At 39.3% G+C, this 24,790-nt stretch overlaps 1 protein-coding gene across 2 annotated transcripts in view; it reads left to right on the forward strand.

The window, feature by feature from the left end:
* LOC124596162 (protein chibby homolog 1) overlaps positions 1–17,114 on the forward strand; it is a 55,995-nt gene extending 38,881 nt beyond the window's left edge. For both annotated transcript variants that reach the window (XM_047135197.1, XM_047135196.1), the window contains one exon: positions 16,362–17,114. In XM_047135197.1, the coding sequence (XP_046991153.1) occupies positions 16,362–16,451 (90 nt within the window). In that variant the 3' untranslated portion in view covers positions 16,452–17,114. The remainder of the gene's footprint in view (positions 1–16,361) is intronic.
* The last annotated feature ends 7,676 nt before the right edge of the window (positions 17,115–24,790 follow it).

Below are 24,790 nucleotides of genomic sequence, written 5' to 3' on the forward strand. Positions count from 1 at the left end.
ACTTACGAACCAACACAACTGGATACAGATCACAAGTATACACAACATTTATTACCAGATACTCAGAATTAAAATTTTTAACAGAACAATGACTAGCTGATCAGATCCGTGTAATAATAAAAAATAACAGGATACCCCAATCAGAATTAGAAAACATCAAACAAGTAGTACAACAAATGTTGTTGTTGTTGTTGTTGTGGTCTTCAGTCCTGAGACTGGTTTGATGCAGCTCTCCATGCTACTCTATCCTGTGCAAGCTTCTTCATCTCCCAGTACCTACTGCAACCTACATCCTTCTGAATCTGCTTAGTGTATTCATCTCTTGGTCTCCCCTCCACGCTGCCCTCCAATACTAAATTGGTGATCCCTTGATGCCTCAGAACATGTCCTACCAACCGATCCCTTCTTCTGGTCAAGTTGTGCCACAAACTCCTCTTCTCCCCAATCCTATTCAGTACCTCTTCATTAGTTATGTGATCAACCCATCTAATCTTCAGCATTCTTCTGTAGCACCACATTTCGAAAGCTTCTATTCTCTTCTTGTCCAAACTATTTACCGTCCATGTTTCACTTCCATACATGGCTACAGTCCATACAAATACTTTCAGAAATGACTCCCTGACACTTAAATCTATACTCGATGTTAACAAATTTCTCTTCTTCAGAAACGCTTTCCTTGCCATTGCCAGTCTACATTTTATATCCTCTCTACTTTGACCATCATCAGTTATTTTGCTCCCCAAATAGCAAAACTCCTTTACTACTTTAAGTATCTCATTTCCTAATCTAATACCCTCAACATCACCCGACTTAATTCGACTACATTCCGTTATCCTCGTTTTGCTTTTGTTGATGTTCATCTTATATCCTCCCTTCAAGACACCATCCATTCCGTTCAACTGCTCTTTCAAGTCCTTTGCTGTCTCTGACAGAATTACAATGTCATCAGCCAACCTCAAAGTTTTTATTTCTTCTCCATGGATTTTAATACCTACTCCAAATTTTTCTTTTGTTTCCTTCACTGCTTGCTCGATATACAGATTGAAAAACATTGGGGAGAGGCTACAACCCTGTCTCACTCCCTTCCCAACTGCTGCTTCCCTTTCATGTCCCTCGACTCTTATAACTGCCATCTGGTTTCTGTACAAATTGTAACTAGCCTTTCGCTCCCTGTATTTTACCCCTGCCGCCTTTAGAATTTGAAAGAGAGTATTCCAGTCAACATTGTCAAAAGCTTTCTCTAAGTCTACAAATGCTAGAAACGTAGGTTTGCCTTTCCTTAATCTTTCTTCTAAGATAAGTCGTAAGGTCAGTATTGCCTCACGTGTTCCAGTATTTCTACGGAATCCAAACTGATCTTCCCCGAGGTCGGCTTCTACTAGTTTTACCATTCGTCTGTAAAGAATTCGTGTTAGTATTTTGCAGCTGTGGCTTATTAAACTGATAGTTCGGTAATTTTCACACCTGCTTTCTTTGGGATTGGAATTATTATATTCTTCTTGAAGTCTGAGGGTATTTCGCCCGTTTCATACATCTTGCTCACCAGATGGTAGAGTTTTGTCAGGACTGGCTCTCCGAAGGCCGTCAGTAGTTCCAATGGAATGTTGTCTACTCCGAGGGCCTTGTTTCGACTCAGGTCTTTCAGTGCTCTGTCAAACTCTTCACGCAGTATCGTATCTCCCATTTCATCTTCATCTACGTCCTCTTCCATTTCCATAATATTGTCCTCAAGTACATCGCCCTTGTATAGACCCTCTATATACTCCTTCCACCTTTCTGCTTTCCCTTCTTTGCTTAGAACTGGGTTTCCATCTGAGCTCTTGATGTTCATACAAGTGGTTCTCTTATCTCCAAAGGTCTCTTTAATTTTCCTGTAGGCAGTATCTATCTTACCCCTAGTGAGATAAGCCTCTACATCCTTACATTTGTCCTCTAGCCATCCCTGCTTAGCCATTTTGCACTTCCTGTCGATCTCATTTTTGAAACGTTTGTATTCCTTTTTGCCTGCTCCATTTACTGCATTTTTATATTTTCTCCTTTCATCAATTAAATTCAATATTTCTTCTGTTACCCAAGGATTTCTACTAGCCCTCGTCTTTTTACCTACTTGATCCTCTGCTGCCTTCACTACTTCATCCCTCAAAGCTACCCATTCTTCTTCTACTGTATTTCTTTCCCCCATTCCTGTCAATTGTTCCCTCATGCTCTCCCTGAAACTCTTTACAACCTCTGGTTCTTTCAGTTTATCCAGGTCCCATCTCCTTAAATTCCCACCTTTTTGCAGTTTCTTCAGTTTTAATCTACAGCTCATAACCAATAGATTGTGGTCAGAGCCCACATCTGCCCCTGGAAATGTCTTACAATTTAAAACCTGGTTCCTAAATCTCTGTCTTACCATTATATAATCTATCTGATACCTTTTAGTATCTCCAGGGTTCTTCCATGTATACAACCTTCTATCATGATTCTTAAACCAAGTGTTAGCTATGATTAAGTTGTGCTCTGTGCAAAATTCTACCAGGCGGCTTCCTCTTTCATTTCTTAGCCCCAATCCATATTCACCTACTACATTTCCTTCTCTCCCTTTTCCTACACTCGAATTCCAGTCACCCATGACTATTAAATTTTCGTCTCCCTTCACTATCTGAATAATTTCTTTTATTTCATCATACATTTCTTCAATTTCTTCGTCATCTGCAGAGCTAGTTGGCATATAAACTTGTACTACTGTAGTAGGTGTGGGCTTCGTATCTATCTTGGCCACAATAATGCGTTCACTATGCTGTTTGTAGTAGCTTACCCGCATTCCTATTTTCCTATTCATTATTAAACCTACTCCGGCATTACCCCTATTTGACTTTGTGTTTATAACCCTGTAGTCACCTGACCAGAAGTCTTGTTCCTCCTGCCACCGAACGTCACTAATTCCCACTATATCTAACTTTAACCTATCCATTTCCCTTTTTAAATTTTATAACCTACCTGCTCGATTAAGGGATCTGACATTCCACGCTCTGATCCGTAGAACGCCAGTTTTCTTTCTCCTGATAATGACATCCTCTTGAGTAGTCCCCGCCCGGAGATCCGAATGGGGGACTCTTTTACCTCCGGAATATTTTACCCAAGAGGACGCCATCATCATTTAATCATACAGTAAAGCTTCATGCCCTCGGGAAAAATTACGGCCATAGTTTCCTCTTGCTTTCAGCCGTTCGCAGTACCAGCACAGCAAGGCCGTTTTGGTTATTGTTACAAGGCCAGATCAGTCAATCATCCAGACTGTTGCCCTTGCAACTACTGAAAAGGCTGCTGCCCCTCTTCAGGAACCACATGTTTGTCTGGCCTCTCAACAGATTCCCCTCCGTTGTGGTTGTACCTACGGTACGGCTATCTGTATCGTTGAGGCACGCAAGCCTCCCCACCAACGGCAAGGTCCATGGTTCGTGGGGGGAGGGTACAACAAATACTGGAACAAAATAATGTGCAATCAGAAGAAGAAGAAAATACAGTAATGGACTCAAACATCCCAGAGCAAACAAACAAAGAACAACACACATCAATTAAACAATCAGAGGAAAACAAAATCTTAAGACAGCCACCAGAACAAGCACAAACACGAAGTGACACACATGTTAGATATAGAAGAAAAATTTCAGCTGACATATATAGAATACAAAGACACAAATACAGACATTAGACCATTCTTGCATAGACCACCAAATAAACCACAAGTGGAAACAACAATAAGTTAGGTAAAATCTCACAACAAGAAGCGATAGAGCAATTAGATGAAAAGAAGTAGAAATTACAAGCATTGGCCAAATGACTTAGAAGATACAAAGAAAGTGAAAATAGAAGGAAACAAAACAAAACATTCAACACAAACCAAAAGAAATTTTACCAGACAATAGATAACACACACATTAAAATAGACAATCCACCAAACATAACAGACATGGAACACTTCTGGAGCAACATATGGTCGAACCCAGTACAACATAACAGGCATGCACGGTGGATGCAAGCAGAAACAGACATACGAGGTGCGGCTAGAAAAAAACCGGACTGATGCTGGAAAAAACATTTATTTACAATTTCATGTTATCTCCTTCAATGTACTCTTCTCCTCGGTCTCTACACCGCTCCATACGAATTTTCCACTGTTCATAGCAATGCTGCAGATCATTTTCGGTCCATACATTACTTCCGTCGCTTTTTCTTTTACTACTTCAACAGTCTCAAATCTAGTTCCTTTCAAAGCTGGCTTGACTTTAGGGAAAAGAAAAAAGTCACAGGGGGCCAAATCAGGTGAGTAGGGTGGATGATCTAAGATGGGAATGTTGTGTTTTGCCAAAAACGTCTTCACTGACAACGCACTGTGAGCTGGGGCATTGTCTTTGTGAAGGATCCATGACTTTTTTCTCCACAAATCATTCCGTTTTCCCCGTACTCGCTCACATAGGGTAGCCAGGACGCTAATGTAGTAATGCTGATTCACTGTTTGTCCCTCTGGTACCCAATCAATGTGCACAATCCCTTTGATGTCAAAAAAAACAATCATCATTGCCTTGAATTTCGATTTTGACGTTCGTGCTTTTTTTTGTCGTGGAGAACCAGGAGTTTTCCAATGCATCGATTGGCGTTTAGTTTCGGGATCGTAAGTAAAAAAACACGATTCATCGCAAGTAATAACATTTTGTAAGAAGGTGGGATCACTTTCAATGTTTTCCAGGATGTCAGAACAATCATTCTTCGGCGTTCCTTCTGTTCAATTGTGAGACACTTTGGAACCATTTTTGAACACACTTTGTTCATGTTGAAACTTTCATGAAGAATCTGCCTAACACTTTCCTTGTCAACTCCTGTAAACTCAGACACTGCTCTAATTGTTAAACGGCGATCTTGTCGAACAAGTTTACCGATTTTTTTCAATGTTTGCATCAGTTTTTGCTGACAATGGTCTGCCAGTGCGAGTGTCATCACTGGTGTCTTCGCGGCCATCTTTAAATCGTTTAAACCACTCAAACACTTGTGTTCGCGATAAACAATCATCGCCGTACACTTGTTGTAACATTACAAACGTTTCACTTGCAGATTTTCCTAGTTTGAAACAAAATTTGATGTTAACACGCTGTTCTTTCTGTACACTCAACATTTTCCGACGCACAGACAAAACGTCAACTACTTAAAACAGACGCCACGGGCAGACTGAGTGCAGGAGGCAGATGAAACTCGAGCAGTAGGCGGAGCGAGAGTCACGTGACAGGCCACGCGACTTTCAGCCTTATTGCATTCGTTTTATTGTTTCACCAGTACTAGTCCGGTTTTTTTCTAGCCACACCTCGTATACAAGATGATACCACAAATGCCTGAAGTGATAATTTTCCAACATGAAGTCACCCGAGCAATTAATTCTACTCACAATTGGAAAGCCCCTGGAAAAGATGAAATAGCAAATTTCTTGCTAAAGAAGTTCACTTCAACACATTCACATCTAACGTATTTAACAGTTGCATTGCAGACCCATACACATTCCCTGATACACTTACACATGGAATAACTTATCTGAAACCTAAAGATCAAGCAGACACAGCAAACCCATCTAAATATCGCCCCATAACATGCTTACCAACAATATACAAAATATTAACTTCAGTCATTACACAGAAATTAATGACACATACAACACAGAACAAAATTATAAATGAAGAACAAAAAGGCTGTTGCAAAGGAGCACAAGGATGTAAAGAGCAACTGATAACAGATGCAGAGGTGACATATCAAGCTAAAACTAAATAAAGGTCACTACACTACGCATACATTGATTACCAAAAAGCTTTTGATAGTGTACCCCACTCATGGTTACTACAAATATTGGAAATATACAAAGTAGATCCTAAATTGATACAGTTCCTAAACATAGTAATGAAAAATTGGAAAACCACACTTAATATCCAAACAAATTCAAATAATATCATATCACAGCCAATACAGATTAAGTGTGGAATATACCAAGGAGACTCATTAAGTCCTTTCTGGTTCTGCCTTGCTCTGAACCCACTATCCAACATGCTAAATAATACAAATTATGGATACAATATTACTGGAACATATCCACACAAGATCACACATTTGCTATACATGGATGATCTAAAACTACTGGCAGCAACAAATCAACAACTCAGCCAATTACTAAAGATAACAGAAGTATTCAGCAATGATATAAATATGGCTTTTGGGACAGACAAATGTAAGAAAAATAGCATAGTCAAGGGGAAACACACTAAACAAGAAGATTACATATTCGATAACCACAGCGACTGCATAGAAGCGATGGAAAAAACACATGCCTGTAAATATCTAGGATACAGACAAAAAATAGGAATAGATAATACTAATATTAAAGAAGAACTAAAAGAAAAATACTGAAAACAGAATTGACAGCAAGAAACAAGACAAAAGCTATAAATACTTATTCTATACCAATATTGACCTACTCATTTGGAGTAGTGAAATGGAGTAACACAGATCTAGAAGCACTCAATACACTTACACGATCACAATGCCACAAATATAGAATACATCACATACATTCAGCAACAGAAAGATTCACATTAAGCAGGAAGGAAGGAGGAAGGGGATTTATCGACATTAAAAACCTACATTACGGACAGGTAGACAATTTAAGAAAATTCTTTATAGAATGAGCAGAAACTAGCAAAATACACAAAGCAATCACTCATATAAATACATCGGCTACACCACTGCAGTTTCATAACCACTTCTACAACCCTTTAGATCACATAACATCAACAGATACGAAGAAAGTAAATTGGAAAAAGAAAACACTACATGGCAAGCACCCGTATCATCTAACACAGCCACACATCGATCAAGACGCATCAACTACATGGCTAAGAAAAGGCAATATATACAGTGAGACAGAAGGATTCATGATTGCAATGCAGGATCAAACAATAAACACCAGATATTACAGCAAGCATAATAAAGATCCCAATACTACAACAGATAAATCCAGACTTTGCAAACAACAAATAGAAACAGTAGATCACATCACAAGCTGATGTACAATACTACCAAATACAGAATACCCCAGAAGACATGACAATGTAGCAAAAATAATACATCAACCACTTGCCATACAACATAAACTAATAAAACAATGTGTTCCCACATACAAGTATGCACCAGAAAATGTACTGGAGAATGATGAATACAAATTATACTGGAACAGAACCATTATAACAGATAAAACAACACCACATAACAAACCTGACATCATACTCACCAATAAAAAGAAAAAATTAACACAACTAATCGAAATATCCATACCCAATACAACAAATATTCAGAAGAAAACAGGAGAAAAAATTGAAAAATACATCCAACTGGCTGAGGAATTCAAGGACATGTGGCATCAGGATAAAGTTGACATTATACCAATTATACTTTCAACTACAGGAGTCATACCACGCAATATCCACCAGTACATGAACGCAATACAGCTACATCCAAACGTATATATACAACTACAGAAATCTGTAATTATTGATACACGTTCAATTACCCGAAAGTTCCTAAATGCAATGTAACATATACCATACAGTTAAAAGGAAGTCACGCTTGATCAAGGTCCGTGTCACTTTCCGTTTTTAACCAGACATAACGTCTGAGACAGGAAAGAGAAATAACAATAATAATAGTATCATTAGTTGTGGTGTTAGTGGTGGTGATTGTAGTAGTAGTAGTAGTAGTAGTAGTAGTTGTACAGCAGCAGCAGCTGTTGTAGTAATACATATACTACATCAGCTAATTCTGTTTATATATCATCAGACAAGCTAATGGAGTTGGCCACAAGTAAGTCTTTCAGGCTTCCTCTTAGGCTGGACTTAATTTTTAGCTAAACTTTTTATTGTTGCTAAAATTATTGAAAATATTTGTTCCTGAATAGTGGGCCACTTTTTGGGCTAAAGTGCCATTAAGTCTGTGTGTTGGTAGTTATTGTTCCAAATACTGGGTTTCAAACTGAGCTGTTTGTTGGAAAAAGGGATATATTATTTACAATAAATTTCATGAAAGAGTAGATACTTGGAGAAGTGGTAGTTAGTAAACCCAAAATATGATACTAAGCTGATGGGGGAAAAAATGATAATGGAGAAAAATTGCAGTGCCGAAAATAATTAATGTAGAGTAATTCAATTTTGGGAATGTATTTGTCTAGCTAACATATTTAAGTAATTGGATAGATAAAAAATCTACTCACCAAATGGTGGCAGAACACACACATAAAGAATCATTGTAATTGGCAAGCTTTCGGAGCCAATGGCTCCTTCTTCAGGCAGAAAAGTTGAAGGAGAAGGAAGAGGGGTGAAGGAAAAGGACTGGAGAGGTCTAGGAAAAGGGGTAGATTTTGGGAAAGTCACCCAGAACCGGTTCATGGGGGGGGGGGGGGGTTATCCGTATGGGGTTAGAAGGAAAAGCTGATTGTTGGGGATTGCAATGGACGAGATTTGAAAACCTGATGAGAGCTTGAAGGTGGAAGACAGCGTAATATGCAGACAGAGATTACAGCTTAAACATCATGCATGAGTTAATAAGAGTGAGAAGCTAAGTGCCTTGTATGTAACAGAGGTGGGAGTGGGGTGATGAAAAATAGATGGGAAAGACAATGAAAGATGTAGAAAACTAAAACAGAGTGAAGCAAAGAATAGTTACAGTGAAGAAATGCTGAGATGGAAGAAATTAGCGTAAATTAAGGCCAGGTGGGTGGTGAGAACCTAGGACATGTTGTAGTGTTACTTCCCACCTGGAGTTCCGAGAAACGGGTGTCTGAGGGAAGAATCCAGATGGCATGTGTAGTGAAACAGGTGCCGAGGTCACAGATGTCATGTTGTAGAGCATGCTCTGCAACAGAATATTGCAAGTTGCCAGTATACACACTCTGCCGATGCCCATTCATCCTAATTGATAATTTGGTGGTATTACACCGATGTAGAAAGCCAAACAGTGTTACACAACAGCTGGTATACAACGTGTCATGTCTGAAGTCGCTCTCCCTTTGATAGTATATGTTTTGCCTGGTACAGGGCTATTATATGTCGTGGTAGGAGGGTGCATAGGGCAAGTCTTGCAGCAGGGATAGTCGCACAGGTAGGAGCTATAGGATAGGGAGATGGGTGCAGAAGGAGCATAGGGTCTGACAAGGATATTGCAGAGATTGGGAGTGCAACAAAAGCTATTCTAGGTGTGGTGGACAAAATCACAGACAGAATGGATCTTATTTCCGGGCATGATTGTAGAAAATAAAACCCTTGTCAAAGTTGGTGCTTGATACATTCAAGACCAGGATAATATTGGGTGACAAGTGGTGTGGTCCAAAGTTGCTTTTTGAGGGATCAGCAGTACTAGGATTGGATGTGATGGCCTGAGAAATCTGCTTTTTAACTAAGCTGGTGGGGTTATTACATACAGTGAAGGCTGAGGTGAGAATGGTGGTTTATTGCTGTAAAGATTCTGCATCCGAACAAATACATTTGCTTCAGATCCCAAGGCTATATGGGAGGGAACGTTTGACGTGGAAAGGATGGCAACTGTCAAAATGTAAGTACTGTTGTTGGTGGGTTTAATGGGGACGGAAGTGTGTAGCTGGTCTTCGGTGAGGATGAGATCAACATCAAGGAAAGTGGCTGGAATTCGGGACAGGACCGTACAAAATTTAATTGGGAGAAGGTATTCAGAAATTCAAGGAATTTTAGCAGGTCAGCCTCTCCATGAGTCCATATGGTAAAGATGTCATGAATGTATCCAAACCAAACCATGAATCCTAGGAAAGCCCCCTCCAAGCGACCCATGAGAAGGTTGGCATAGGAAGGAGCATTCCTGGTTCCCATGATCTGTTTGTATGTCTGCCCCCTCAAAGGCGAAGTAGTAGTTGTTAAGTATAAAGTTAATTAAGGTGAGTAGGAAGGATGTCATAGGATTGGAATCAGGTGGGCACTGACTGAGGAAGCTTTCAGTAGCAGACAGACTGTGAACATGGAGGATGTTGGTAGAGAGGGAGGTGGCATCAATGGTGACAAGCAAGGTGTGTGGTGGGAGTGGGACGGGCATGGATTTCAGATGATCTAGGAAGTGGTTGGTATCTTTGATGTAGGATGGGAGTCTTTGTACTATTGATTGAAGGTGTTGATCAACTATGGCAGATATATGTTCAGTGGGTGCTTTGAAGCCAGCAAGTATAGGATGGCCAGGATGATTGGGTTTGTGGATTTTAGGAAGAAGGTGTGTGGTTTGGGTGGGGTGAGAAATTCTAGGGATTGAGGTGTTAGTCCTTGTGAGGGGCACGAGGGATGGGATCTTGGTGGAAGATGCTGTATGGAGAGGTGTCAGACAGCTGGCATAGACCTTCACTAACATACTCCTTTCGGTGAAGTACCACAGTAGTAGATCCTTTGTCTGCTGGAAGGATAATGATGGAGTCATCAGCTTTTAGGGAACATAGAGCCTGGAGTTCTGCAGAGGACAGGTTAGGGTCATGTTGTAGGGACCTGAGGTAGGTCATGAAGCAATGCTGGATGTAAGGAATTCTTTGGAAGGCTTGTAAGGGATGATTTTGAGGTAGTGGTGGTGGATCAAGTTGGGATTGTGGTCTGAACTGTTCAAAGCAGGGTTCACTGCCAGGTTTGCTGTTGGAAAGGTTTTGGGATTGGGTACAAAGTGATATTTCCAATGGACATTACATGTGAAGGGAAGTACATCCTTCACAAAAGTAGCATGATCAAACGCAGGTTTAGGGCTGACAGTGAGGCCCGTAGATAATATAAATAATTCAGTAGAGGAGAGTGCTTCAGATGAGAGGCTAAGGCACTGTACTGTTGTGACTGGTTCTTGAGATTATGGGTTTTTCTTGATCTGGGAGGCAGTGGTGAAGGCTGTGGGATGTTAAGGTTGGCCAAGCTCAGTGTGTAGGAGAGGAGTGGTGGTTGATGGTGTGGCTGTTTATGGAGCTGTCCCTCTGCCGCTGACATCTGGCATCTATAAAACAAAATGCATGTACATTTGCATGCTTGCATTCAACATTCTGGCAGTGACAAAGGTTATTAATGTACCAGCATTTCAGATTTGCAATGGCTTATCCCCCCACTTACATTAACCTTTAATCTTGCAGTGTTAATTACTGAAATATAACAATGAAAACAATCAATTATTGACAATATTATGTAATAGGATGGATAAAAAATGTATTCAACAAGTGACGGTAGAACACATACATGAAGGATGGTGTTTCATTCCCTACTTCACTTGGTCTGTCAGTACAGAGACGGTTAATGCTGTTTTTGGATGACACTGGAGTTGTCTTCCAATGATATCCAACATGTGCTTGATTGGGGACTGTTCTGATAACCGAGCAGGACCACGCAACATGTCAACACACTGTAGAGCATGTTGGGTTGCAACGTCGGCTTGTGGGCGAGCATTATTCTGTTAGGAAACACCCCTTGGAATGCTGTTTATGAATGGCAGCACAACAGGTCAAATCACCAAATTGACATACATATTTGCTGTCAGGATGTGTGAGATAACCACGACATTATTCCTGCTGTCATACGAAATCGCAGCCCAGACCATAACTCTAAATGTAGGTCCAATGTTTTGGCACACAGACAAGTTGGCTGCAGGCCCTCAGCTGTCCTGCTCCTAACATGCGGTCTTCACTGACACTGAGACAACACAGCTTTTTTGCTTTTCACCACCAATGTTGCAAATGGCAGTGGTTTAGGTTCAGTGGAATGCATGCTATTGAATGTCTGGCTCCCAGCCGTCCTTGGAGTAACTGATTTGTAGCAATTCATTGGTCACTGCAGTGCCAAGTGCTGCTCAAATTCCTGCTGCAGATGCAGTACAATGTCCATAGTCATGTGCCAAATGTGATGGTCTCTCTGTAGTACCACATGGCTGTCCAGAGCCAGGTCTCCTTGTAGCCGTACATTCTTGTGACCACCACTGCCAGCAGTTGTGCACAGTGGCTACTTTTCACCAAATCTTTCTGCAATATCACAAAAGGAACATCCGGCTTCTCATAACACTATTACGTGACCTCTTTCGAACTCAGTGAAGTGTTGGTAATGGCATCTTTGTTGCCTTAAAGGTATTCTTGACTAATATCAACTCACCATATCAATCTCATGACTGTTACAGTTTGTATGTAAAGCAAACCTGATTTGCATCCCCATAGTGGTGCTACTGGCACCATTCTTATGCGACTGGTGTGAAATGTGTTTAGATATCATCTTTCAAATGTAGGTATACACCAATCAACTTTTGTTTTTGTCACACAACTTCTTCTTGATGTCGCAATTTTCTTTTTCCATCAGTGTATATGACATAATAGAATGAAAGTAAGAGAAGTGTTTCAACTTTTTAACTTTTGGGTGCCTATTTCTGAGAACCAACATAAGGTTTAAGGTTAGTGTTTGTGAATGCCTTTTATAAGGGTATCACCACTTGATTCTTTGTGATATAGGTTTTTTGCAATGTTATTTAAATATTTGTTTAGTACAAATTAAATAAATTTTATATTTTGTGTTTTGTTTTATATTGTCTTTGAAGTAGGGGATTAGTCTGTGTAGTGGGGATCTTTTTCTGCTGCTGTTTTGTGGAAAAAAAAGTGCAGGTAATAGGCTTAGGCTTACACATATTTAGACTTGATTGCGGTTTGCAGATGTCTTACTTTTCTTTGACTCTATTGGGTTGCAGACATAGCTGTGTTGATTACAGTTACCCTGTAGGGAACAAGCTATGGTGTAATTTTGCCTGGGCTATATGCTGTTACATACAGTGTAATATACAACCAATTGCTCAGTCATTCTCTCTCTCTCTCTCTCTCTCTCTCTCTCTCTCTCTCTCTCTTCGTAGATGTTTTGTGTTCCTAGCTATAATGAGAGCAATATCCTTACCTCAAGTTATACTATTGTCTGCTTCACTTCTACGTACAGCCACACTTACACTGAGCTTTGTATCAATGTTTGTGACATTGTATGCAGCCACTGCTCGGTTATCAATACTTGTAACGTGCTGTAACACACAAAAACAGCTCTCTGCGGCTATGTTGATACAGATGAAAGAAAACATTGTTTTTGATCAGCTACGACTAAATGCCGCTGTGTAGCATCAGTGTTTATTTTCTTCCCTACTTGGTGCTGGGGAATATTGTATGTGTGTTTTGTTACAGTGTGTAAAAAATAATGATGTAGACAAGAAATCATATTTTCAAACTTGTACTCTGAAGCAGAGGAGTGCCTCTGAAATTTATGTAGTGCCAACTACAAAAATACTAGAGTGAAAACAGGATTCAATACCAAAAATGACTGTGCCGCTTAGCATGAGCCACAGTGACGCGGAGAAGAAACTGAGGTTGATTGGCTACTCCATGGAGTGCTGTGTGCACAACGACCATGTATGTTAAATTAACAGGAAGGTCAGCGTTGGCCGAATATTGATGTTTTATTGAAAACAGAATCGATTTTCGATCACAATTGTGCTTCTCAGTTTTGGTTATTGATAACTTGATACCAGTGTCTGAGTTTAATTTTTATACCACAGTATTGAAGATGTGATCGAAAATCGATTCTGCTATCAATAAAACATCAGTATTACGGCCAACACTGACCTTCCTTTTAATTTTAATAGAAACTGAGGCGCCTGCTAATGAAGTAAGTTCCACAGTCTGGCTGTAGACAGGCCAGTCAGCCCCAACTGACCAACTACAGTGTTATCCTTTGCCAGTGGCATCACTGGATGCGGTATGGATGGGCATGTGGTCAGCACGCCACTCTCCTGGTCGTTGTCATGTTTTTGACCTGTTACTACTTGGTCAAGTATCTCCTCAGTTGGCCTGATGAGGCCGAGTGCACCTCGTTCCAGTCCTCCCACCGAGGAAAAATCTCTGGCAGAACTGGGAATTCAAATGGGTCCACTGCATGGCAGTCAGCTGCACTGACCACTCACTAAGGAGGCGTTCTGTGTTAACTCAGGGCAAATACAAAAAATGAAAAAAGGAAGAGAACAAGAGGTCTTGCAGTGCTACTGAATGATTATGTAAACCAAAGTAGTTTGAATTTGAATCTTTACATTTATTGTATGATATTCAGAAACTTAAGGAACCAAGAGCCGCATTTGAAAAGAAGGTAAACAAGATTATGCTTGGTAATGTTGATTTGTATTCTGTACAGTGAGATTCAGCTGAAATTATTTTACCTGGTACAGTTCCTTGTGAGCTTACAAAATTGTGTGAAGATTCATCATGAATTTATTCGAATGTTTGTGAAGTCCTTTGTGTTATGTTTAGAAATGCAGTTAGACATGAAGGAGCAGCATCTCTAAGCCCCTGAGATCATGACAACTGCCTGAAGGCAATACAAATTGCAGCCTATTTGTGTGCTGTAATAGCCGCTTGCAAATTGTGGAGATACACTGCTGTCATAGTTATAGTACGTGCCTTCTCAGGTTGTTATTCAAGAGGCAGAAAACTGTAATTCTAAAATTTGCTCCCACTAGCAACAGGGCACTGTAAGACACTTTGTTTCCCATGGATTGATCCAACACAACGGAGAAAGTGGAATGCCCAGCTGGACACACTTCCTTTTTCAAGGCACTCACCTTCAGGTGCCAACATCTGAAAATTTGACTGCAGATTCTCCAAGATATACCAGCAGATGAAACAGGAGACACTGCAGATCAAGAAAAACTGGTGATAAAGGTGGTGGGAGGGGGAACACAACACATTAAACGAGGCAACAGTAATGTTACAGAGTGTTTTGTGAAAATACCTCTCTCATGTTCCTTGGAATGGACAGTGACATTCCACTGTTTTGTTGAAAATGATGATTCGTTTTTATTGCACGCTATTTGTTTATCTATGAACAATAGAAAAATATGTTTCAGTTCTATTAATGTAACCAAATTAACTTTACGTAATCCGTCAACCAAAACTTCACAGACTGCAGGAACTACTTGAGATAGCTTTAAAATGTGGAATAACTATGCAAGGCCTTGATAAAAAAAATTGTGTTGCCATAAGTGAAGAATAACAGGAAGTCATTGTCTCACAGGAATTGCTTTTCTGAAACTTGTGTCTTTCTTTGGGGTAAGCAGCTCTGTCTTTGCTAAAATTTCAAAATCCTAGCAGCATCTTCCAAATTCAGCTAGTAGAGCATGTCATTTCTGACGAGAGCGCTGTACTGTGTTTTCCTTCACCAACAAAGCCTAAGTCTTTGCCTTCTTATATTGTCAAGTATTACTGGTGCAGCACCACTGCACTTCTTTGCTGCTCGTAGCACAGGTTTTGATGCAGATATGCTGTGTGAAATGTCTGCTACCAGTTCAGCATTGTAAACACTGCAATTATATATGCAGAAATATTTGTTGCTAGTGTGGACGGGGATGCAAACAATGAGTATAGTTTCAAACGTGTTGCAGACTTCACTGAAAACAATGTTGAGAAATGTTTTCAACACTGTTTAAATGTGGCTTCGTGCTGTGCTCGACATGTATACAGTTGGAAAGTACTATCATAGTTATATGTCAGAACACAACACTAGCAGATAAGTTTTGTTGCAAAATTATGTCTCAGCCTGTGTCAGTTTTAAAAATGTCTCTTGTGCTAGTATTTTCTCAGTACAATTTAATTACTTCTGTTATCTTTCTATACAGTTCTATTTGGAAAGTTAGCAAGGTGTTACTCTCGTATCTGTTAGCTTGCAATGGTTTTGTTTATTCTTGAGACTAATTATTGATTAAAAACCTTTATATTTTTCCTTATTTTATCACAAAGGTAAATTAGCTTTAGCATACTTTCTTATTGCCATTTTACGTAGTTGTCTTTTATGATTTTGCACCTTTGTATACACATGTTAACAGTTTGCAATAAAATTGATTGATTATAATTAATATTATATTGGACACCTTTAATTCACTCATTCTTAATATATTTTTTCATAACAGTATTTTTCATCTGTCTGGTACTGATTTCTTTCTCAGTTTAAAGAAACCATTTGTTCCTTGTTGACTATTCATCCCTTGTCCAGAATCTGTGTTGGACTGGGTAATATACCTGGTGCTGATGAGCGAACTGAATAGTTATAAGTCATTATTGATCTAAGAATGCTCTTTTTTGTGGCAAAATCCTTTCACTGATGCAGCATCCACCCTAAGATACATACTTTTGTGAAATAAGATATTCATTATTTGCTATTTTTCTCTAAATTAATGCTAAAACAGGTACCAATATTTTGCATCATTCTTAGAAAGTTTAATTTCAAGAATTGTTTCTTCATTCACAGCTAACACAAACAACTGCCGAAGCTCATCTCAAAGAAAAACAGATGGAGAAACTGCAGTCAGCTATGAAACACTTAAAACGGAGAAATTGAAAACTATTATTTCTGCCGTCAGATGATTCTTGCTCTACAGAAATAAGTTATCACCAGCAGGTCTGAAAGACATCATGGTGTGATAAATAATTCATGAACGGAGACACTACAACTAAGTGTAGTGGTTATTGTTAAGGAGAACTGATGTTTTGTTCCACAGCTCAGACAATGAAACACTTAATCAGCATGTAGAAGGTTGTCTGTATAGAAGCTAATTGCTGTAAAACTGAAGCCTTCAGAAATTTTTAAGGAATGCACTCTTTGTGGATTTTTGTCATACTGTTTAAGAAGGCTGCCTGATAGTGTTTAGTGTGAGTGAAAATAAGTGACTTAATAATAAAAAACTCACTTTTTTATTTTTTATTTCATGTTGCTCTGACCATCATAAGTAACATGGCAGACGTTTTTTTATCCACAATGGCTTGAGTACTCTGCCTCCATTCAGGGATAAATAAATGTGGAAACACTGTGATTTAATGTAAAAATGTCTGTTGCTGTCTGAAGATCGATTATCAGATTTGTTTTTCTTACTGCCTTCTCACCAACTCAAGCACAGAGCAGTTTGTCCATCGAGGAAGCTATGAATTAGTAAGTTGCCTTATTCGGTCTCCTCAATTTCTACAGCACTGAAATGATTTAAATACAGATGTAATACAAATGACAGATTTGCAGCAGAATTAATACTTTGCACTCTTCACAATTTTCATTATTTGTAAGTGGTTTCACAATTCCTTTCTCATGTATTATTTATCATGCTAAAGAAGGCATTAATAATTTAATTATATAAAGCATGTCCATGTACAGTCCCAGGTGAAACACAAGTACAGAGATTGTGACAGAACAGTTGTCCAAATGTGTGGTTTATTTAATGTGAAAAACATGTTTCGGGAAAACATTATTCTGTTAACAACTTCTTTAAACAAGAAAAACTTGACTCATTATTTCACATCACAGCTTCCCAAAACAGGTGTTTTTCAAACTGAATAAACCACACATCTGGACAAATTGTGTGTCATCGTCTTTGTGCTGACATTACAACACAGTTGCACCATGGCTGCACAACATATAACAAAAACAGAAATGTATCAATTGAATAACACTGTCTTCATCTTAGCATTACTTTTAAAAGTTAGTTTGGCAGTAGAGGTAATAAATAATGGAAAATAAACATTCGTATGTGCACAATAGAGAGTTTCCCCTGTTATATACTTCATTATTTGCACAGTGTAGATGAAATGAGTAATTGTCACCCAGTACTATGAGAGTAACTGGAGATACAACAGGACAAGACAAGTGATAAATAAACAGTGGACTACCAGAGTAATAGATAAAAGCAAGCAGACAGTTGGAACACCAAGTACATGTTGTTGTCTATGAAGATCTGAGGTAGTGGTGCATTTGGAGGAAGAATGTAGATGCTAACATTGGTATTCTTTTTATTTATTTATTTATTTAATTAATTTTTTTTGTCAACATGTAGACATAATAATCAGAACAGTAATTTTAGTTAAGATAAGTAGGTTTCTCTTTGTGGAGTCAGTCTTGCTTAGTGATGATTGTGGAGGCGGTAGTGGTAGGTGTCCATTTAGCCTGGGTAGTCAGAAGTGCAGGGAAAGGAAATAGTAGTCTGACAACAAAGTTGCAAGTGTGATGAAAAACGTGTCTGTGCAGTTAGAGAGAACAGTTGTCATTTTAGGTCATGAATTCAGAAAATCACTAACCAAGAGGAGGATTGACGTAATAAATGTTAGGATAGTACTGTGCGACAAAACAAATATTCATTTGTTGTATTTGAAATGAGTCAATATTTTTTATTTGCAGTTGTCACTGGTTATTGATTTTTCATTGTTTCATTGTGAACCTTCTTATTTAGAATAACATAGCTGAATCTTTCTACTGGCTACCAGACTCAGGTGCAGAAGTAGCTGATGACTTCAGAGAACAGCTCAGTTTGCAGGAAAATTTGTTTCCAAAAAAATGGTTCAAATGGCTCTGAGCACTATGGGACTTAACTGCTCAGGTCATCGATCCCCTAGAACTTAGAACTACTTAAACCTAACTAACCTAAGGACATCACACACATCCATGCCCAAGGTAGGATTCGAACCTGCGACTGTAGCAGTCGCGCGGTTCCAGACTGTAGCGCCTAGAACCGCTCGGCCACTCCGGCCGGCGTTTGTTTCCAAGTTAAACTATAATGGTTTTAGGAAAGTTAAAGCTGCATTAGTGGTAAATGTGGAAGCTAAAACATGGTGTGAAACTTATAAAAGTTGACTCCATATAAATATATTAGCCTTCTTGGAAAAATAAACCCAACCCTTTTGAGGATATTTACAGAGACCAGAATCAATGAGTATGATGCTTTTGTAAAAACAGTAGGCTCAAATGAGTTGAAAAATAAGCAGAAAAGTCTGCACATTCAGTAAAACAGTTGAAGAGAGGGTTCTCATTCCTTAGACAAGAGGTGGAATTGTTTGACTGAGGCTGTGGACATAGGGAGGAAGGAATATTGTGTTTAATGTCCCATTGACATTGAGATTATTAGAGACAGAGCACAGGCTCTGAATGTGTCGAGGATGGGGAAGGAAATCAGCTATGCCCTTACAAAGGAACCATCCTGGCATTTGCCTAGAGCGATGTAGGGAAATCACAAAAAAACCTAAATCTAGATGGCCAGACGCGGGTATGAACCGTCGTACTCCCAGTGTGCTAACCATTGTGTCACCTCACTCGGTGACATGTAGGGGAACTGTGGCTCAAAATAAATGTATTGTCAGACAAACCCCAAAAGTTAATAGAGAGAAATTCAAGGTGATAGAGATCTTCCTTATACAGGCAATATCAAGAACCCAGTAGATATGAAACAAAGGATAAATCTGTAGGTAGGCAGATGTTAAGTGAAATGCTCTATACTACCAGAAGGGCTATATACGAAGCTTTTAAAAACTACAGCAGCAAAATAGTATCACAAGACCTGTCTCAAACCTATCTTCAGTTTTGGTCATGTGTTAAGGCTGTCATTGTGGAGACTCTTGTTGATCAGACAAGAAACAAAATTGAAAATAGCAAAATAAAAGATGAAACGTTGAATTTTGTCTTCATACAGGAAAAATTAGGAATGTTGCCATTATTCTATTACTGTTCTGCTACAAAGATGTGTACAGTTGTGATGTATTTGTACAGTCTCCCAAAACAAGATTAAATGAGATGTTTTATTGTTGTACTCAAAAGCTCAAAGAGTTAAGACATTCATTCCTAGATAACTTAAACATATTTTTTGCACATACTATATTTGTTAACATCTGCTTTCTTTTGCCCAATGTGAAAATTTTTCCTACTTCATTTTTGTTGCATACTTCCAAAACGAATAAATATTGTTAACATCCCCATATCAGAAATATGGAAAAATAATTTCATGTAAAATTTATATAACTGCTGCATACTTTCCAATCTTTCTCTGAGGATGTCAGTTGATAAACCTGTACTACTGATTTGTTATAGCCAATTACCACAGTCAGGCTCAATTTGAGAGCAGCAATTTTCTTCTCTCTTTTCTAAGTTACAGCTATTTCAGCTTTGTGGAATGTTGACAGCATCCAAACTTTGTGCTTATCTTAGCACTTCGATGCAAATTATCTTTCCAGGTTCTGGTGATCAGAATGTTTCCTGCCTTAAATTTCTACTCTATTAGCAGCATTTCTTTAGATGTTTTCCTGAATGTACCACATGCCTTTCTTGCTTTGTTGCACAGTCAGAAAACCTGATCTATTTTTGTACATACTAATTGTTGCTGAAAAAAACAAATATAGTTGGAGTAATGTGGCAACAGTATTTCCAGATACTCCCGTATTGTGCTTATTGATGTCAGATTCTGCGCCATATGAACAGCAAAAAAAAAAGGATAGTTGCTACTCATCATATAGCGGAGATGCTGAGTCACAGGTAGGCACAACAAACAGACAGTCACAAAATAAGCTTTCAGCCAACAAGGTCTCTGTTGAAAATAGACCACCCCCCTCACACACACACACACACACACACACACACACACACACACACACCAGTCTCTGGCAGATGAAGCCAGACTACGAGCAGCAGCTTGATGGGAGAGGTAATCGGGTGGAGGTAGGAGGCGGCTGGGGCAGGTAGGGGGATAGCTGGGTGGGGTGGTGGACAGTAAACTGCTGCTGGGAGCATGCAGGGCCGAGGTACTGAGTAGGGCAGCTAGGTGCAGTCAAGAGGTTAGACAGAAAGGTGAGAGAGGAGAGTAGTGGAAAAAGAGAGGTGTAAAAATACTGGGTGTGTCAGTGGAATAGAGGGCTGTGTAGTGCTGGAGTAGGAACAGGGAAGGGGCTGTGTGCTGCTTAATCTGAGAATGATGGGAATTGAATGACTGTTGACAGGTGTGCAAGTCCTGTCAATGCGTGTTGAATGTCGAAAGAGGAGTAGGGATTGCTCATGCAGTGAGGATAGGAACACCACTGCCAATAAACCGACCTCCCATTTCAAGAGAAAGATGCATAAAATAATAATGAAAACACTGCACTCATATTGATGGTAAAGAGTTTATCCAAGTAATCAGTAGAATAGGCATAATGGTGGGCCTTTTCGATAATGTTGAGCTCTTGTTGAGTCTCTTTCACATTGTGTAGGTCCAAAATAGTATCCTTTCATCACTCCCTCAGTTCAGGAAAACAGTCAGCAGGAGACTGGTTGGGATTGTAGGGAGTTGGGAAGTGTTGCTTGTGGACTCGTAGGCAGGTACAGCTATGCACAGTTAGCAGCAATGTAATTTCAGATGTGGTTGACCCATTGCTTGTCTTTTAAGCACTTCCACATAACAAATCATAAATTCATAATTCATTGCCATTATTCGAAATTCATGGACACAATGCACATTGTTCACCCTCATTAGATGGGGGGGGGGGGGGGGGAGTCAATTAGTGAATATGGATAGAAAACTTGATGTATCATAGCTTGACAGAGCATTTTATCTTTATGTTGTACTGCATATTACAACAAATTTTTTGCCAGTCTTAACTCCGTAAGAGCTCGAGAGCAACTGACTATCAACACATTATGAAACTGACATTGTAGTGCCCCAAGAATTTCGGGGTAAATTCTAGAAACACTCGACCTTCAACTGTCTTGAACACCCGATAAGAGGGCGGGAGAGTGAGAACATTTATACCCACCCACCTGTTTCTTTGTGCAGGTTGGGTGTTTGTTAAGAGGGGCATGTCACTGACGACAGCAAGTGTTTGCTGCCAGCCTCACAGAAGACGTGAGAAGAATTCAATGAATAATTATGTCGTATTCTTTGATGTGTTAGTGTCTGTGGTGATTGTAAAAAAGACTATTGAACAGCTGAATATAGAGTGCTGTGCACATTCATGTATTGGACTCGCTTGAGACTAGAGACTTTTATCTTAATTCATGCCTTGGACTCGGAGAAATCAAGACACATGTCCCTATTTTCATATGGTTTTCAAACCAACTCTTATGTCTCAAATTCATGTTCTTGAGGGAAAAAAACTTGTTTCACAAACTGTCTAGCATCCAATGCTCGTTAGTCTATCAATTTTTCATATGACTATGAAACGCATCTCTGTCGGTTTTTGAACATTTTTTAACACATTCTAAGTTGATTTCTGAAAATGAATCGTAAGTTGATTTGTGAATGCGTGCATAGTGTACATGATGTCTCTGTCAGGGGAATCGTCGTCGCATGTAGAAACAAACTTTCCTACAGACAAAAGCCGCTAAACGAGCTGAGCGGAGTAAGGCCAAACGGATGAATGCCAACCGCTGTCTGATTGTGTGGTTGACTGGGTTTGCGTATGATGAGCATTGTTATAATTACTAACAAAACCCATAAATTCAGACCACCAGAGTGGAAATAAACGAATAACAGGTAAGAAGGATTACGTATTACCTTCTGAGTGTATCCAAGAAAATGACATTTTGACAGAAAATTTTTGGCCAGATCGCTATGCTAGTAAGGGCCAGTTGTACAGTCCACGGTTAGCAGCCGCTTTAAGTTCTATTCTGGAAGAAGTGCGGAAAACACGTTGTACGAACGTGTAACAACGCCTAACTGGAGAATAATCGCGGGATAACTAAACCGGTGATTCTGGCAGCATTAGTGAAGTTAACTGGCGAATAAGCTTTGACATTGGCAGGAATAGTTACGGATTTAATGATAACAAGCCTGTTTGTTAGAACGATGAAGGAGAAGAAACGGGGACATCACACAAATTATGGGACAATACGGCGATTCCATGTGTGTATAAAAATTTCGTACTACTATTTTTCGATCTCATGCTTGAGAAACTGGAGCGTATGAATGAAATTTGAAGCTTTTTGCTTGTAGTAGGCCTAATAGGCATTTAATATTGTTACTTTGTGAATTATATTCTGTCATTATAAAAATGACCGTTTGTGCCAAAACAGTCTCGTTTATTTGGTGTGTGTTACAATTGTTGCAGTATTAGGAAGGCGTATTTCATTTTATTTAGCAGACAGTGACAAAATAGACGTAATCAGATCGAGAAACTACACCAGTCTTGGGTCCTATTTGTATTAACAGCTTTTTCAGTATTAGACAACAACATTTCGATTTTTCGTGTAGCAAAAACTTTGACGAACTTTGGTGAGGTAATAGATTCTTTCGCAGAACGGAAAGCACGCCATGTAAAGCTGTAGCAAGATTAGAGAGAAAAAAATTATAGGAGCTAAGGGTTGAAGAAATGTGTATTGTCTTGCGTGTCTCATTGTTTAGTGGTTTTAAGTACCCTATATTTTTCCCGGTAGCATCTAGCTGCTTGCTGCGACTGCTTGTACAGCCAACAGCCACATTTCTGTAGCCAGAAGCAGGAGAAGGTACTATTCATATGCGACTGAACTGCACATGTGCATGAGCCCACTCGTAACTTCTAAAACGAATCTAATGTAATCAGTTGTGGCATCACGCTCATCTAAGGCAATTTGTTGTTACGAAGCATTGCACAGTCTTCCTAAAGCCTTTGACACATTTTGCTGTTAGCAGACGCTTGTATGAGCACTGTGTTTTGTTGCTGTATATGGACATTTCCTTTGCAATTTAAGTTTTATGTTCGTTTTATCTCTAGTTCATATTTTATTGCTACAGTATTATTCTGCAGTAGCAGGATACAGTAATATCCTTTGTTATAGTATCGGTTCTTACCTGTCAAAATTACAAAAATTTAACTGGAAACAAAAACAATGGCAAAATTCCCGGAATTCTAAAAAATTCCCGAGTTTTTCCCGGTTTTCCCCAGGATGAAAAACTTACCGGGTTTTTCCCGGGTTGTATACACCCTGATTATTCACTCGTCCCCTCAACTTTTATCAAAAAATTATTGTTTTTCGCTCATCCGGTGTGAGTTCTAGCGTTGGTGAGCGAATGTGTAATCAGCGCTGGTGGACAGCAGCTGGTGCAGTCGGCGTTGGTGACTGGTTTCTGCATTGACGTCAATGCGATGTACATGTGTGAAGATTGCTTACACACCACACCCGATCTTCTTAGTCGAAAAGTTGAGGGCATCTCTCCAGTTTTCTTCGCTATTACTTTCCCACATCTTTTACAGCGTTGCACTCACAACTTTCTTCCATTTATTTATTGGGCTCAATACGATTTCTGGAAACAGTTATTGTATCTTGTTAGGCCTGGTTGCTATGGCAATGCCCAATATCTTCTTTCTGTTTTTAAATCTCAGTTTTCTTCGGGACCTTTCACTAAGGTCGCCACATTCTAACGTTTTCCGGATGACAGAAAATAATATCTTATTATTTCTGTAATCTATTGATTACATATAGCAACTTAAGTGTCAACATACTCGTTGATTAACGAAGTACTAGAACAGATCGTTGATTAACGATGTACTAGAACTGCTATGCAGAACAAAATAAATATCTTCGTCGTCTCACTCGTGTCTTGAGCTTTAGAAATAATTAAGTACATTGAGACATAAGAGTTCATTTGAAAACCATATGAAAATAGGTACATATGTCTTGACTTCTCCGAGTCCAAGGCACGAATTAAGATAAGTCTCTAGTCTCAAGCGAGTCCAATACATGAATGTGCACAGCACTCTATATTCAGCTGTTCAATAGTCTTTTTTACAATCACCACAGACACTAACACATAAAAGAATACGACATAATTATTCATTGAATCCTCATCACGTCTTCTGTGGCGCTGGCAGCAAACACTTGTCGTCATCAGTGACTTGCCCCTCTTACAGTCTTCCAATAACAAACACTCAACCTGCACAAAGAAACAGGTGGATCGGTGTAAATGTTCTCACTCTCCCGCA

The sequence above is a fragment of the Schistocerca americana genome, chromosome 2 (assembly GCF_021461395.2).
Source record: "Schistocerca americana isolate TAMUIC-IGC-003095 chromosome 2, iqSchAmer2.1, whole genome shotgun sequence".
Taxonomy (NCBI): Eukaryota; Metazoa; Arthropoda; class Insecta; order Orthoptera; family Acrididae; genus Schistocerca; species Schistocerca americana.